At 47.1% G+C, this 17,105-nt stretch overlaps 1 protein-coding gene across 1 annotated transcript; it reads left to right on the forward strand.

The window, feature by feature from the left end:
• The first annotated feature begins 5,788 nt into the window (after positions 1-5,788).
• Positions 5,789-11,981, forward strand: LOC136503651 (probable cellulose synthase A catalytic subunit 5 [UDP-forming]). Its single transcript, XM_066498679.1, has 14 exons — positions 5,789-6,503; positions 6,606-6,801; positions 6,905-7,113; positions 7,237-7,339; positions 7,444-7,609; positions 8,028-8,294; positions 8,386-8,731; positions 8,829-8,966; positions 9,071-9,196; positions 9,288-9,500; positions 9,595-9,889; positions 9,975-10,171; positions 10,259-10,609; positions 10,705-11,981. Exons 1-14 carry the CDS (start codon positions 5,838-5,840, stop codon positions 11,287-11,289), a joined length of 3,858 nt encoding a protein of 1,285 aa, XP_066354776.1. The 5' UTR covers positions 5,789-5,837; the 3' UTR covers positions 11,290-11,981.
• The last annotated feature ends 5,124 nt before the right edge of the window (positions 11,982-17,105 follow it).

Here is a 17,105-nt window from a genome sequence, read left to right on the forward strand (position 1 = left end):
TAGGATTAGAATTTATAGTCTTTCGTACTTCTGTTATATATGGGATATTATCTTGGTAAGGAATAAATGTTATTCCTTGCTCATGTATGATAGTTGTTTGTAAAGAGAACTGTAAAAATCTTAATCCTAATATCATATCATCATGTATCATAGATAGATCTCTTATTGTAATTTCATCCATTATATATTTTGTGTTATTTATTTGTACTTCCACATCATAAGCTAGTTGATTATGAACCTTTTTTATCCCAGACATATCAGTAGATATTTCTGCTTTATCTTGATCTATTGTATGAACTATTTCTGGACACTTTACAAAATATTTATCATGTATATATATATGACAAAAACATCCGGTGCTGATGGTGAAACTAAAGATTCTCTGACTTCTCAGCGTTTGCCAATTTGAATTCGTTTATGTTTTCTTGTTCCTATTTTTATTTCCCTGCAAAGGTTGAAGACGAGAAGGTGACGGGGAATACAAAGAGGAATATCACAGAAAAAGCGCAAGAAAATCCCAAGCAGAAGACGAAGCTTCATTAAACCTGTTACTAGCTATAGCTGTTAGGTGTCCTGTAGATTGTTGATTCTGTTTAAGTTCACGTATGCACAGAATTGTATTATAGGCCTGCTCGGTTGTGCTTGTGCAGCAGCCGCAGCTTGTTTTCGTCTACGAAGAACAGCAGCTGCAAAAAGCTGTCTGTGTTTAGTTGCCGAGGACAGCTTGCAGCAGGATTACTTGGTACTGTATATAATTAAAAAAAAAGGAGGAGAGGATACAAAACTACACAGATTTCGCTCGTCCAAATAAAGATGATAAAACTAGTCCTACACAAATTGTTGCTTACGGAGTATGTCTGGACAGTCCTTTTTTTGCGTGCCTTGATTCGGTCAGCTCGCCTAACTACGTACTGCGGAAAGGCACTGAGAAGGAGCGCCGTTACTGTTCTTTCCCCCGTTTCAGTCCACTGACTGGAATTGGAAGGGAATGAAATGAAACTGAAACGAACTTGGCGTGACGCATCTTTTCGCTTGGCTGGCCTTCTGCCGGCCTCCTTGTTATTTCCAGGCATTCTGAGGTCTGACAGGTCCCATTGGATCGAAGAGCTGTTTGAAGCTGAACCGAGCAGCTGTTGCTGTGCCGGCCAGTGCAAGGTCAAGAAGGCTAGCTAGCTGTCTAGCTGTAGAGTCTTCCAGAGTTCCAGTGGCAGAGCTGGATGAAGCTGCCTTTCGACAGCCACATTGAGCGAGAGATCGGCCATCGGATCAAGAACAAGACTTGTATAAGTGAGATCATGCACTCAGGTATACATACCACATATATAAAAGTAATACGGTAGCAGAATGCTCATGCCACTCATGCGTCTTTGTTTTTATTTATTTATTTACTCTAGCTAATCCTATATATAGATAAGATAACACTAATGTTAAGCTGAGAAGCATCAAGCATGCGCTATATATATATATATATATATATATATATATATATATATATATATATATATATATATATATATATATATATATATATATATATATATATATATATATATATATATATATATATATATATATATCCTGATGCTTGAGAGAGAGAAGCAAGCTAGTAGAGATAATGGAGTCATTTAGTTTTTCTATATATAAAAACCTCAGCGTAGGGCCCAGTCTCTACACGAACGGATCAGACGAGATCATTTAGCTGGGACTGGGGACGATGATGGTTTTTATAAATCTTCATTCATCATCACGCACGGCGCTCACCCGAACTAGCACCAGCTGCAGCAGTACACAGTAGGCGTTGATGAACGAAGCAGGGATGCGATCGACGTACAACAAGCAAAGCGTCTGTTGCTTGCTTGAGTTGCTTCCATTCGAATTCCGTGGACTCGGATCGTCGCTCCTCCAGTCCAGGGAACGCGTGGGGGTGAGGACGGAGGAAGGAGAGGGATCCGGCGAGGCGAGCGAAATTTTTATTAAAAAAAGACCTACGCTAAAACGTTTGCTGAAAATAGACCATTTTTAGACGTCTTAGGACATGACGCCGAGGTATGAGGGTCGGCGTCGACTGACACGATGCCGAGGTCTTGCCACGTCACGGATGACCCCGGTCGACGGCGACACAGTGTCGCATGGGACCCACTACGTCGGCGTCGTGTCAGCCAATGCCACAGGCCCAACCTCGGCGCGGTGGGACTACACGCCGAGCTATTGGCGCGCGGTCCAGGCGGCCCAACAACGCTTCGTGGCCCAATAGCTCGGCGTGCGATCAGATGACGCCGAGACGCTAACCTCGGCGCGGCCCGACTCAACGCCGAGGTTCGATCAGAACCCCACCCCACGCATCACGATTCATGAGATCAGAGAAGCATGCATGCAGCTCGATCGGTTTCATTCCACTAGTGATGGAGACATGGCATGTTCGTCTGCGGGTGCCGGGAGACAATTCAGAGCGGCAGAGACCGGAGGTAGTGCATGCCCGCTGCCTAGCCTGTTGCGGGATTGCGGCAAGCCGAGGTAACATCTCGGCGTCATAGGTCATGGCGCCGACCTCTAAATTTAATCTAACACCCTAGTTTTACCATAAGATGGATATATAAAATTTACCATAAGATGGGCAACTTAGAATTTTATATATCCATCTCATGGTAAAACTAGGGTGTTAGGTTAAATTTAGTGGTCGGCGTCATGACCTATGTCTCCATCACTAGTGGAATGAAACCGATCGAGCTGCATGCATGCTTCTCCGAACCTCGGCGTTGAGTCGGGCCGCGCCGAGGTTAGCGTCTCGGCGTCATCTGATCGCACGCCGAGCTATTGGGCCACGAAACGTTGTTGGGCCGCTGGGCCGCGCGCCGGATGATGGCAATAGCTCGGCGTGACTCCCCACAGCGTCGAATTTAGGCCTGTGGCGTTGGCTGACACGACGCCGACGTAGTGGGCCCCATGCGCCACCGTGTCGCCGTCGACCGGGGTCGTCCGTGACGTGGCAAGACCTCGGCGTCGTATCAGTCGACGCCGACCCTCATACCTCGGCGTCATGTCCTAAGACGCCTAAAAATGGTCTATTTTCAGCAAACGTTTTGGCGTAGGTCTTTTTGTAAAAAATATTTTCAAAATAGACCAAAATACAAAAATTTCGCGCGAGGCGATGGATGTCGTCACCTCCGTCGCCCGATCCCGTCCGGCTCCCGCGCCACGACAAAAAACGTGCATGGATCCTGGTGGGTCCTGCCTGTCGGTCGGTCTGTGTGCTCTTGATGCGTGCCCTGCCCGTTGCACTCGGCCGTCCGGGCCGGCGTAAACAGCGGTACAGCATCCAGTGCGGAGATCGAGCCGGAGACAGAGAGAGGCAAAGAGGCCAATGGCCACCACCCACTTGCTCGTTAACCTCCTCGCTGGCCACGGGATCGATCGCGATGTGTCTCCTCACTTTGTCCTCGGGGTCCATCGGGCCGGGACTGGTAGATTGGCCCCCACAGCACTCCCTGTGACACTGTGTGTGTTAGTATAACTGTTAGCTTTGGCAACCTCTCGCTGCAGATGATGGCCCTCAGGAGTCAGGAGGCCCCCGGGCGAGCGCCAGCGCCAGCGCCAGTGTCGGCGGGCGGCACGGCCACCGTGGGTAGTGCCGCCTGTGAGTCCAGCAGGCCACTCACTCAGCCAGAGAGATGGACAAAAAAAAAAATGGTGGATGAGAAAGCGAGCGTGTGATGGTGAAATGGAGAGAATGCACGGCACGACGAACGATTCATTGCGCCCTTGTGCGCTGGGATTGTTACCCTGCACTGCACCGCTATGTCGTGGCAGCACCACCTGTCGACGCGACACCCCATGTCCGTTCGTCACCGGACCGGCCGTAGCATACTCATAGTGGACGTGGACTCCAGGTCTCCAGCCCTGGCGTCCGGCGTCGGCTCCTGCCGCCTCAACTGACTCGGTCAACGGAGTGGCAGAAACGAAACCAAGTATTTTACGGACTTGGGGTCGCTAATGGCTTTCAATGCGGGGCTAATGGCGTCACATGGGTGTAACGACGAACGGGGACGAGTAAATGCGTTCCAATGGGCCATGTCTTCTTCGTCCAGCCCACCGGGCCGCGACTTCTTTTAATATGACTGATATAATACTACGACTAGTGTATGTAGCATTATCAGGGAGAGCTAGCTTAGCTACGAGAAGATCTTGCAGTTGCAGCCAAAATCCAAAGGGGTAGCTACGGATTGTAAGTGTTCTTTGTTCTGCAGGCAGCCGCCGCTAATGTTGGCTCGCTAGCTACCTGCATTTGCTAATGACACGACACGTCACCTCTACCCTCCTCTTTCTCCAACCCTCCATAACGTAACGTCTCGTCTCTTAAGACCACACGAAATTCGGAAAAAATATTAGATGGAAACGGTATCCACCGTGCCTCATGCATATATGCCATGAATATTTGTCATCTGTCCGATCAACACGATCCAACCGCGCGTGATGGAGGATAAAAAAGCAGCGGGCGTGGGAACCACCGATCCACACGCGGAGCCTACGAGAGAATCTCCTAAACACACGGTTAGATCGTGTTGACTGCACACATGGCAACTATCCATGGCATGTATGCATGGAGGCACGGTGGATACAATATGCATCCGATTTTCCCCCCAAATTCATCACTGGCAGGTGGGCCTCTCAAAGGACTGCACCAATCGAGAGCAGCACACATGGGGAGGCATGGAGCTAAAACTAACCGGGTTGGTCGGACGTCGTCGTCGTGCAATAATAATCCACTATCTCCGTGGTACGGGCCCAAGGACAGCGACACCTGCCGCGCCCCATGTCCTATCCTAATCCTAATTAATAATAAACTAACAAAACCCCATCATCATTATTTCATCGGCTGCCGCTAAATTAGGGGAAAAGATTAGGGAGCGAAAAAGATTAGGGAAAAGATGGCATGATCACGCTCCTCCTCTCTTGTGCCACACACAACACAAAAAGGAAAGAAGAAGAGGGATGGATAAAGGGGGGAAAAGGTTTTGGGGAGAAAGGGGGTCCAAGAAACAATCAGTAGTAAACACGCCTGCTGGGCTGCTAATAACACCTCACCTACCGACTTTATTTTCCTTGGCCTGCTGCTGCCCCTGCCTGTTAGTTAGCGCGTACCTTTCGTCTCGTTGGCACACTCCCTTTTGTTTTGTGTTTGCAGACTAAGAAAAAAAAAATATACTACTGGACTTGTTCGTTTCGGCTGGAATGGTTTATAAGTCATGACTGAAAGTACTACTGATTGATTTAGTGTGGAAAAAAAAAACTATTCAAACCATATATTATAAACCAGATACGAGCAATCCAGCCGAAACGAACAGGTCACAGTCATACCCGTACACACGAGATATCTACTTTCACCCGCACTCCATTTTTTGACGGTTATTTTAATACGTAAATAAATGAAATAAAATCGTTGAAAGTCTTGTGATGCGTGCCGTGTGCGTGGATGAGGAGGGAGCGATTTTGTATCCGTGAACAAGCAGGCCGTTTTCAGGCAGGCAGACCCGGTCACCGTATCTGTAGAGACAGCAGAGTCAACAGTCGTCCGGTCGTGTCACCGACACACCTTCTCTCTCCTCCTCTAATTATTTTACACTAACTTTTCTTATAATATAAAACATAGGCGTCCAGCTGGTCATATTCCGGCTTATTCTCACTTGTTTCAGCTTGTTTGAGCTTAGTCGAACGCCCAAACTTATACCACCAATGATCTGATTTGGCACCTCCTAGAAGGCAACAGAAGTGGTGGTGGTTGAGCCGTGGTCACAGCTCACAGCTCGCAAGCAAGGTATTAACGGGCACGGCACCACGCCATGGCCCATGGTGGATCGAGCTCGAGGCGAGTGAAGAGAGAGTGTGTGGGGGGTGGTGTGGTAGTCCAGCTCCAGCAGCAGGCACTAGAGTCCAGACGAGACGAGGCGAGTAGCACCAAAACAAAACCAGAGGGAGCCGGAGAGGGACAGCGGCGGGCGTGCGCATGTGAGGGGAGGGGTGGTGGTGGCGATGAGCTGTGCGTGGGAGGGCAAGCAGTAGCAGTAGCAGTAGCGCCTAGCGCGTCGCATTTTGCCCCTCGGCCTCCTCCTCCGTCCTCCGTCCTCCGTCCTCCCAGCCCAGAGGCCCAGACGCCACCGCCAGGCGCTAGCAGCCCCCACACCCACCCACCAGTCCACCAAGAGCCAAAGCCCCACACGGGAACGGGAGGGGACACGGGCAGCGAAGCGCGCCGCGCAACGCAACAAAGCAAAGCCCAAGCCGGAGCAAAGCTAGCAAGCGTGTCCCTCCCCCTCCCCTCCTCGCTTCACTCCCGTTCCATTCCCTTCCCCAAGCACCAGCCGCCGCCGCCGCCGCACGCGCCCGCGCCCGCCCCCGAGATCTGGAGATCTGGTAGGGCGAGGGGGATGGAGGCCAGCGCCGGGCTGGTCGCCGGCTCGCACAACCGGAACGAGCTCGTCGTCATCCGCCGCGATGGCGAGCCGGGGGTACGTCCGCCCGCCTCCCTCGTCTGCCTCGCGTCGCCCTGCTTGGTTCCTCCTCCCTTCGTTCCCCGCCGCTGATTCCTCTGCTTGCTTGCTTCGTTGCAGCCGAAGACGATGGACCAGCGGAACGGTCACGTGTGCCAGATTTGCGGCGACGACGTGGGGCGCAACCCCGACGGGGAGCCCTTCGTGGCCTGCAACGAGTGCGCCTTCCCCATCTGCCGGGACTGCTACGAGTACGAGCGACGCGAGGGCACGCAGAACTGCCCCCAGTGCAAGACCCGCTTCAAGCGCCTCAAGGGCAAGTCCCCCTTCCCCCTGCATTCGCAATTCTCGGCCTCCCGTCCCGTCCCGTCTCCCCCGCCGCCGCTCGCGTCCTCAGTCCTGACTTGTGCTGTTTGCAGGGTGCGCGCGCGTGCCCGGGGACGAGGAGGAGGACGGCGTCGACGACCTGGAGAACGAGTTCAACTGGAGCGACAAGCACGACTCCCAGTACGTCGCCGAGTCCATGCTCCACGCCCACATGAGCTACGGCCGCGGCGCCGACCTCGACGGCGTGCCGCAGCCTTTCCAGCCCATCCCCAATGTTCCCCTCCTCACCAACGGACAGATGGTACCGCAAATTGAACCTCCCACGCCGCTTGCAATTGCATTGCTCCCTCTCCCCCTCTTCCTCCTCCACGGGCTTTTGCTTTGCCAAGTGCTGAATTGAATTGTTTGCTTCTTCTGCATCCAGGTCGATGACATCCCTCCGGAGCAGCACGCTCTTGTGCCCTCGTTCATGGGCGGTGGGGGGAAGAGGATTCACCCTCTTCCGTACGCGGATACCAACCTTCCTGGTGCGTGTTCTGATTGCCATCAGCTACCATTCAGCTGCCATGGTTACCTCCTGAATACTACAATACAGTACTATCAGTCAATTAACGGCTTGCGCGACCTGCAGTGCAACCAAGGTCTATGGACCCTTCCAAGGATCTCGCCGCATATGGCTACGGGAGCGTAGCGTGGAAGGAGAGGATGGAGAGCTGGAAGCAGAAGCAGGAGAGGATGCACCAGGCGAGGAATGACGGTGGTGGTAACGATGATGGCGATGATGCAGATCTACCACTGTATGGCCCTGAACCTTGGCTGACTTCTATTAGCTGGCTCCTAGCTGTCATGCTATTTTGTACAGTGGATTGGTCAACTTTGAAATTTTATAACCTGGCCCATTTAACGACGAAAAATATAAGTAACCTGTCAACTTGTTAGTAAGAATTCTTTGAACAGGTAACCTATCAACTTGTTAGTAAGAATTCTTTGAACAGGTGCTATAACTGTACCCAGTGGAGGCTTAAAAAAAGGACTTTGGAAGAATTTGAAGAAAACCATTGAATTTATTTTGCTTTCTGTGTACTTTTATCTCTAACTGGATGGAAAAACTGTCCATATGCTATTTTCTTAAGTAGATATTTTGTTCTTCTCTTTGCAAAACTTCCTACTGGACTCTAAACACCAAATGTTTCTTGTTTTTTCTTTTCTTACCAGAATGGATGAAGCTAGACAGCCATTGTCCAGAAAGATTCCACTTCCTTCAAGCCAGATCAACCCCTATAGGATGATTATCATAATTCGGCTTGTGGTTTTGGGTTTCTTCTTCCACTACCGAGTGATGCATCCGGTGCCTGATGCATTTGCTTTATGGCTCATATCTGTGATCTGTGAAATTTGGTTTGCCATGTCTTGGATTCTTGATCAGTTTCCAAAGTGGTTTCCTATCGAGAGGGAAACCTATCTTGACCGGCTGACTTTGAGGTTGGTTACTGGCTTCCCGCTGTCACCAAATATTACTTGCCTCCTCTCATCTTTGCTGATTTTTTTTGTTGCGAATTTCTTGTCTTTATAGGTTTGACAAGGAAGGGCAGCCTTCTCAACTCGCCCCTGTTGATTTCTTTGTCAGTACGGTTGATCCCATGAAGGAACCTCCATTGGTCACAGCAAATACTGTTCTATCTATCCTTTCGGTGGATTATCCAGTCGATAAGGTTTCATGCTATGTTTCTGATGATGGTGCTGCCATGCTGACATTTGAAGCATTGTCTGAAACATCTGAATTTGCAAAGAAATGGGTTCCTTTCTGCAAGAGGTATAGCCTTGAGCCTCGTGCTCCAGAGTGGTACTTCCAACAGAAGATAGACTACCTGAAAGACAAGGTGGCGCCAAACTTTGTTAGAGAACGGAGAGCAATGAAGGTGCATTATTTGTATTTTTTTTTGTTATCCCTTGCTACAGTCCTTTATGTGGCAAGTCTTATGCTAATTTAGGGCCGGCATCTTATTATTTTTCCAGAGAGAGTATGAGGAATTCAAGGTCAGAATCAATGCCTTGGTTGCTAAAGCCCAAAAGGTACCTGAGGAAGGATGGACAATGCAGGATGGAACACCATGGCCTGGAAACAATGTTCGTGATCATCCTGGAATGATTCAGGTATGCTTTGACAGTTATGGATTAACAGTGCATGTGGTGGGATGTTTTATGTTTTTTCCCTTCACTGTGCCACATAAAAATATTTCAATTTTCTCGACCAATAGGTTTTCCTTGGTCAAAGTGGTGGCCATGACGTGGAAGGAAATGAGCTGCCTCGATTGGTTTACGTTTCAAGAGAAAAACGGCCAGGCTACAACCATCATAAGAAGGCTGGTGCTATGAACGCATTGGTAAATATGCTTTGGTTGATGCATTTTCTGTCACTATGGCATGTAGATGCATAACATAAGTTTCTTATTCATGGTTTTGGCTCTTCCACAGGTCCGAGTCTCTGCTGTACTAACAAATGCACCTTATTTGCTGAACTTGGATTGTGATCACTATATCAATAATAGCAAGGCTATAAAGGAAGCAATGTGTTTTATGATGGATCCTTTGCTTGGAAAGAAAGTTTGCTATGTGCAGTTTCCTCAAAGATTCGATGGGATTGATCGTCATGATCGATATGCTAACAGAAATATTGTCTTTTTCGATGTGAGATCCGTCATCAAAATTTCAAATAAGCTATCTCGTCTAACATGAGACATTGAACTTACAATGCAATTCCCCTAACGTTTCATTCATGCAGATCAACATGAAAGGTCTGGATGGTATCCAAGGCCCCATTTACGTCGGTACTGGATGTGTCTTCAGAAGGCAGGCATTATATGGCTATGATGCCCCCAAAACAAAGAAGCCACCATCAAGGACTTGCAACTGCTGGCCAAAGTGGTGCATTTGCTGTTGCTGTTTTGGTAACAGGAAGACCAAGAAGAAGACCAAGACCTCTAAACCTAAATTTGAGAAGATAAAGAAACTTTTTAAGAAAAAGGAAAATCAAGCCCCTGCATATGCTCTTGGTGAAATTGATGAAGCTGCTCCAGGTATCACGTAACCTTCAAAAGGAAACCTTGTGTGTTTTTCCCCTACAAGCATCCTTAATGCCTAACCTTGCAATGTTTCTTGTAGGAGCTGAAAATGAAAAGGCTAGTATTGTAAATCAACAGAAGTTGGAAAAGAAATTTGGCCAGTCTTCAGTTTTTGTTGCGTCCACACTTCTTGAGAACGGTGGAACCCTGAAGAGTGCCAGTCCAGCTTCTCTTCTGAAGGAAGCTATACATGTCATCAGTTGCGGCTATGAAGACAAGACAGACTGGGGAAAAGATGTAAGTGTGCAACATGTTTCTGGTATTTGTATGTTGGTTGTATGGTCAAAATAATTATCACATACTAAATCATACGTTTCGTTACAGATTGGTTGGATATATGGATCAGTTACAGAAGATATTCTTACTGGGTTTAAGATGCACTGCCATGGTTGGCGTTCAATTTACTGCATACCTAAACGGGCCGCCTTCAAAGGTTCTGCACCTCTCAATCTTTCTGATCGTCTTCACCAGGTTCTTCGGTGGGCTCTTGGTTCAATTGAAATTTTCTTCAGCAACCACTGCCCTCTTTGGTATGGGTATGGTGGTGGACTAAAGTGCCTGGAAAGGTTTTCATACATTAACTCCATCGTATACCCTTGGACATCTATCCCGCTCTTGGCCTATTGCACATTGCCTGCCATCTGCTTGCTGACAGGGAAATTTATCACGCCAGAGGTACCATTTTTTCAGCCTCTAATTCTATTGTATTATGGTGTTGAACTGGTGGAAGATTGACACCTTACGATTACTATCATTCTCCTATCGTGCAGCTTAACAATGTTGCCAGCCTCTGGTTCATGTCACTTTTTATCTGCATTTTTGCTACGAGCATCCTGGAAATGAGATGGAGTGGTGTAGGCATCGATGATTGGTGGAGAAATGAGCAGTTTTGGGTCATTGGAGGTGTGTCTTCACATCTCTTTGCCGTGTTCCAAGGACTCCTCAAGGTCATAGCTGGTGTAGACACGAGCTTCACTGTGACATCAAAGGGTGGAGACGACGAGGAGTTCTCAGAGCTGTACACATTCAAATGGACAACCCTTCTGATAGCTCCGACCACCCTGCTCCTACTGAATTTCATTGGAGTAGTAGCTGGCGTTTCCAATGCAATCAACAACGGATATGAATCATGGGGGCCCCTGTTCGGGAAGCTCTTCTTTGCATTTTGGGTGATTGTCCATCTTTACCCGTTCCTGAAGGGTTTGGTTGGGAGGCAGAACAGAACGCCAACAATTGTCATTGTCTGGTCCATCCTCTTGGCTTCAATCTTCTCGCTGCTCTGGGTCAGGATCGATCCTTTCCTTGCCAAGGACGATGGTCCCCTGTTGGAGGAGTGCGGTTTGGATTGCAACTAGGAGGTCAGCATGTGGACTTCCCCGTCAGTGTGTGCTCGAAGAAGTATTTTTTCAGATGTTTTGTGCCCATATTTTTTCAATTTCCCCCCTCTGTAGATAGAAACACGGGGAGAGAACAAAAAAAGAGTCTTTGCATTTTTTTTTGTTCCATGGTGGTGGTAGCTCAGCCTCATGACTGCAATATTGGGCAAAGCGGAGGCTGTGACAACCTTGTGCAGTTCGGCCAAGAATATACTAGAGAAGATCGAGACCAATCAATCGATGACTGAGTTCAACTGTTCAGCATTCTTTATTAGTTTTGGTGGATGGATACTTAATCGGTGAGCCGAGCAGAAAGTTGTTAGTATGAACTGCTCTACATCTGCAAAGTTGTTGTTTATCATCTATCTCAACAAGGCAGGACGGAACCCATGTGCCATCTGGAACAGAGGAAGAGATGCATGCACATTGTTTGTTTGTTTATTTATGTAGTGATGAGTGAGTGTACCTTTGCCCGCCCCTGCCTGTTGAAGGAAAGGGCCTGTGCATTCCTTCCCTTGCTCCTCGTTCTGGTGCATTTCTCCTTACTAGGACACAGGACTCCATTAGTGAGTGTCTAGTGATGTAGCGGCGTTGTCCAGTGATGTAATTTGTAAATGTGCCATTTTGTTGATCAACTGCATGCGTAAAGAATCGATTCTAATCGTTGCTGTTGGCTTGGTTTCTCTCTTGTCACTGAGACTAGATTGTATGCTAATTTTGTCGGTCCCTGCGGTTTCAGAAGACGCCGTATAGTACATGTATGTCGGCAAGGCAAGGCCATTCCTGTTTGTGGAACAGGACGCTGTCCTTGCTCTGTAGTCTGTAGCACATGTCCATTCTCTTGGTGTTCCTGCTCCTCCAGCAGAGTGTTGCAGCTCACTGGCCAATTAACATGTGATGTCCTGATGTGGTGGTGGACTGGTGGTGCTGTTTAATTCTGTAATGGCGGTAGGCCATTGTTGTTTTCGCGACGTAATGGTGGTGGGTCAGGGGCAGCACTTGTACTGGAAAGAACATTGAAAGATCCTGCACGCTTTGGGAACATCATGTCTGTCGCCGTAAGCTTAGGCTATGGCCCAGTTTAGTTTGCAAGAAATTTTGCAAAATTTTTCATATTTCCCGTCACATTGAATCTTTGGACGCATGCATGAAGCATTAAATATAAATAAAAAATAAAACTAATTACACAGTTTAGACGAAATCCACTAGACGAATCTTTTAAGCCTAATTAGACTATGATTGGACACTATTTACCAAATAACAACGAAAAATGCTACAGTGTCCATTTTGCCAAAAATTTTAGAACTAAACTGGGCCTATGTTTAGTTTTCACCAAAATTCAAACTTTGGCACTATGCAAAAAGAAGATTCCTCATCACATCAAACTTGCGGTAAGTACTAAAGGTTAATGAAATCAAAAACTAATTGCACAGTTTGGTGGTACTTTGCGAGACGAACGTTTTGAGCCTAATTAGTCAACGATTAGATAATTATCACCAAATATAAACGAAACGATAGTACTGTATCTACAGTATTTTTGGGAGCCCATCCGCGGGTAACTAAACGAGGCCTTAGGTGGCTTACTCCACAGGTCCAGGTACATGTGAGGACAACGCATGCATGCCAGCACTACGCCCTTGGTGTCGTGCATGTGATGTGAGGACGAGACGAGTAGCTAGGAGCACTGTAGGTCCCGGCCCCGGAAGGAACGTGCGCGGTCGCGCACTCTTGCAATACTAGTACAGTATACGGCAGCAGGATGGAACGTGCTCTGCTAACCGACAAAAAAGATGTCTGGATCGGTGCATTTCATCAGGCCGACATGAGTGAGTGATCCAGGGCAGCCAGCTGCTTGACGTGTTGGACATCATTGTACACTGATTAGTCGATTCGTCTGGAGCGTGGAGGATACCGAACTGAAGCTAATGTCTTAGTGGACTGAGGCCTTGTTTAGATGCCACCAAAATTCCAAGTTTTTTCACTCTCTCTCCATCACATCAATTTTTAGCCGCTTGCATGGAGTATTAAATATAGGTAAAAAAATAACTAATTACACAGTTTAGTTGGAAATCACGAGATGAATCTTTTAAGCCTAGTTGGTCCACGATTGGATAATATTTGTCAAATAAGACGAAAGTGGTACTATTCATCGGGTTGAAATTTTTTCAGCATCTAAACGAGGCCTGAATGTACATTTCAGAGTAACTGAAGGTTGTTACTGAATTAAGATCGCGGATGTAGACAAATGTATTGTTAATTTGTTGTGTCAATTTGAACATGTCTAGATTGTAACTGCCTCGATTTGTTGATGTCAATTTAATATGGCGAAAGAGATTCAGACTTGAATGTGGCAAAACAAAATCAATTCCAATTCCACGTGGAAATTCAGAAGTGCTATCCTTTTTTCACTTCAGCTACTGCATATAAGCATATGTACAGACTTGCAGCATAAGTGACATGCTAACAGAATGGTCACATGTAAAATAACAAAAGAAACTTTAATTGAACTAGAGTTGGTTTTCATCTCTCCATGCCTGTGATTAACCAAAACCAGAATTCTCCGTGTTCAACCTTGAACACAGAATTGCATACAGTCCTCCGTGCCTAGGATTGCCCAAAAACAAAAGTACCTCACGTGATGGACTCATGATGCGTTGTGTTGGCCTCTTGTGTTTCAGCCTCTTCTTCCATCTCGGTAGTACAAACAACATCAATCGTCTGCTTTTTCCATGAGAAAAAAGAGAAGCTCGATCAGGTTCGATGTTATCTGATGGAAGTTCGATCAATTATAGCGAGCCATTCATGCGGATGACAGGAGGAGAAAGATGAAGTACTTACGCACAGGACCGATGAGCTGAGCAGCTAGCGTGCTCTCGTCTGCTCCGGCGATGGAATTTTTCACCGTCGAACGCGCCGGCTCTGGGCGGCGTCGCTGCACTAGCCACTAGGGCCGACGGGTGCGCTCTGTTTTGGCATCGCTTGCTTCTTGCCGTCGGACGTCCGATCCACGGCACACAAATGTTGATGTCCCTCTGACGTAAAACAGAGCACATCAGAGTCTTTTCTCTGTGTGCTATTACGAAAGATGCTCCATTTCTACATGCCATCAAAAAATTCACACGGACTCTAGTGCCATGACGCTAAACTCTTTTGTCCAATATATCATTCCGTCCACTTTTGCTCCTAACGGTGGGTAACGGCGCAGCCAAATGACTCAGATGCCCTTAGGCTTGAGAGGCTCTGTGAACTAGTTGGTTTGCTTCTGTGCCATTCCCAGGCCAGTCCCAGACCGAGCGTTTTGGCGCCAAAGCCAGGGTTGTTGGCGCCAACTGAGCCCCTGGGATTCTCCTCCTATATATAGATCCTCAACCCTATCTGTTGCCACTCATCCAGCTTGAGCTCTATCTCCTTCACCTCTCTCCTGCCACAGCCATGTCTCAAGCTTTTAGCAGCTATGGTGGTAGGGTCAAGCGGGTGATTTGCCCCAACTGTCATGTGCTTGCCAATCGGTTCATCTCGATGACCAGGAAGAACAACAACCGTGCATTTCACAAGTGCCCCTATTTTGCAATTTGTGTTTCCTTCTCTGCTCATTTTTTCCTTTGCCTATTTTTTTTTTGTTGTTTGGTGACAATGTGTTGATGTTTTGGGTTTCAGATTGGAGGCTGTCAGTATTATCAGTGGGAGGATGAAATGGAGGACACTGAAGTGCAAACACTTACAGCCCCTGCTCCACTACAGGCAGTTCCCCTGCAGGCAGTGGCACCACCTGGTGGTTTTCCTACTGCAGCTCCTCTGGCCATCATCCAAGAAGGTTCCCAGGCTGTTGGAGTTGCACAGGTGGAGAATAGGATTGATAATAGGGTTCTACAGCAGCTTAGGTGGATTGAGAAGATGATCTATGTTTGCATATTTCTTGCTTTGTATGCTATTTTAAAGAAGTAGGTGCCTATGTGTGTGTGAGTAGTCATGGATGAATGGATGGATGGATGAATCAATGTTGAATGATGAATATGAAGATTGTTCATTTGTTCAGAATGCAACAACATATGAGAACAATATAACAACAATTAGAGTACTGCAACAGTAAATGAACATTCATCATATAACAGCAGCTACCTTACTGTTTTTCATCACAAAGGTTTTATGGCACCAATATGTCACCAACATTCATCACATAGCAGCTAAGTTATTGGTTTTCATCTACAGCTAAGTACTATCATGCCATCACAGAACATTCATCACAGAGCAAAAGAACAGTCGTGCCATCACATAGTAGATGTTTTTTCCAAAACCACATCACCAAAAGAACATTGAGCAGGCACCTTTCACTGCAGTTGGAGCTTCTTCTTGCTTCTGGTATTTGAAGCAGGGCTGGCTGGGCTGGATGCTGCAACTTGGAGCTTCTTTGGTGTAAGCTTCTTCTTGATCCCTATCTTCCTTCTTGGTGAAGCCTAGGGCAGCACAGTCTCCAGTGGTTCTGTCTCTATTATAATGGAGTCTTCATGGAAAGGGGTAAGGTGCACAATTTGGATTGGAACTGGGTCATTGGAACCAGTTCCAAACCTTGTGGCAAAAAGGCAGAGTGTGCTTTAGCATTAGCAGTCATAATAGAAGTGATGTGATCAATTGAAGAGCTGGTAAACATACCTGTTAGACATATTGTTTGGACCTGAGCTTGAAGTAGTAGTGGTAGCTGCCCCCTTGCTCTTCTTGGCACCAGAAGAAGAAGATTTTCTCTTCCTTTTCTTGTGTGTAGCATTGACCACTGCCTCATTGTGTGCGAACACCATCTTGGATGGAGTAGCAACCACAATGCTAGTCTCTATGTTACAGCTTGCTTCTTTTTTCAGCCTTTTCTTTAGAAGACCCCTACATAGGAAAAGTTACATTAGTTAACTAAGTTATTGAAGCTATACATATATCTGCAAAGTAATTTAGTTACATAGTTTACCTTTCAGCCTCCATTGCAGCTATATCTTCTGGATTCTCATTCTTGCAAGTGTACCAGTGATGCCCTAACTCATGGCAGATGGGGCACTCATGTTTCTTTGCCCTCTTCTTGCTGCTACCTCCCTCAAGTGATGATTTCATCCTATTCTTCCTTCTATCTCCTATGGACCTAAGACAGGGAGGGTGCATGAAAAAGTCATGAGTAGCTTTAGGCCACATGCTCTTTTCAGGAATACAAGGGATGGAACCCTCATATGCAGCTCTAAATTTGTTGACAGAGAAGTAATCATCCACATGGTCTTCCAGTTTTTCACCAGGAATTAAAGTAATGTAGGCTATTGCATGCTTGCATGGGATTCCTGACCCCTGCCAAACCCTACAGGAACAAATTCTGTCAGGTAGGCTGACCATAAACCTGAAGCCACTACCTCCCTTAACACACAGTTTAGCCACACCATCAGGGGAGGCTGTGATCACTTTAATGTCTAGGTTGTAACTGTCTTCCCTTAGCTTCTGCAGGATGTGAGGCAGAATCTTTCCTTCCAACTTCTTGGCTACCTTCTTCCTATTGTTCCATTTGATCAAAATCTTCTGTCTTATAATATCTAGCAAGTCATCCAGGTGCTTTACCTTCTCAGGCTTGATCCAATTATTGAATGACTCAGCCAAATTATTAGTCACATTGTGGGGGATAGACCCCCGGGTACCACAAGATGGTACATGGGCCGCACCATCTGAGGTGGCCCGGCCCGTAAGATCAAGGCGTGCACGGCGCTGCTTGGCGTGCACCGCAAGACATTGTAATAGTATCAAATAGGATACTTTACTTGTAACCTTGTCCC

Source organism: Miscanthus floridulus, chromosome 1 (genome assembly GCF_019320115.1).
Source record: "Miscanthus floridulus cultivar M001 chromosome 1, ASM1932011v1, whole genome shotgun sequence".
In the NCBI taxonomy this organism is placed as follows: domain Eukaryota; kingdom Viridiplantae; phylum Streptophyta; class Magnoliopsida; order Poales; family Poaceae; genus Miscanthus; species Miscanthus floridulus.

Excerpts from the sequence above, each read along its gene's own strand:
- LOC136503651 (XM_066498679.1), top strand. The coding sequence starts at position 5,838 with ATGGCCCATGGTGGATCGAGCTCGAGGCGAGTGAAGAGAGAGTGTGTG. Across the intron at positions 9,501-9,594 it reads GAAATATTGTCTTTTTCGAT|ATCAACATGAAAGGTCTGGA; the intron begins GTGAGATCCGTC and ends TCATTCATGCAG. Across the intron at positions 10,172-10,258 it reads AGACAGACTGGGGAAAAGAT|ATTGGTTGGATATATGGATC; the intron begins GTAAGTGTGCAA and ends GTTTCGTTACAG.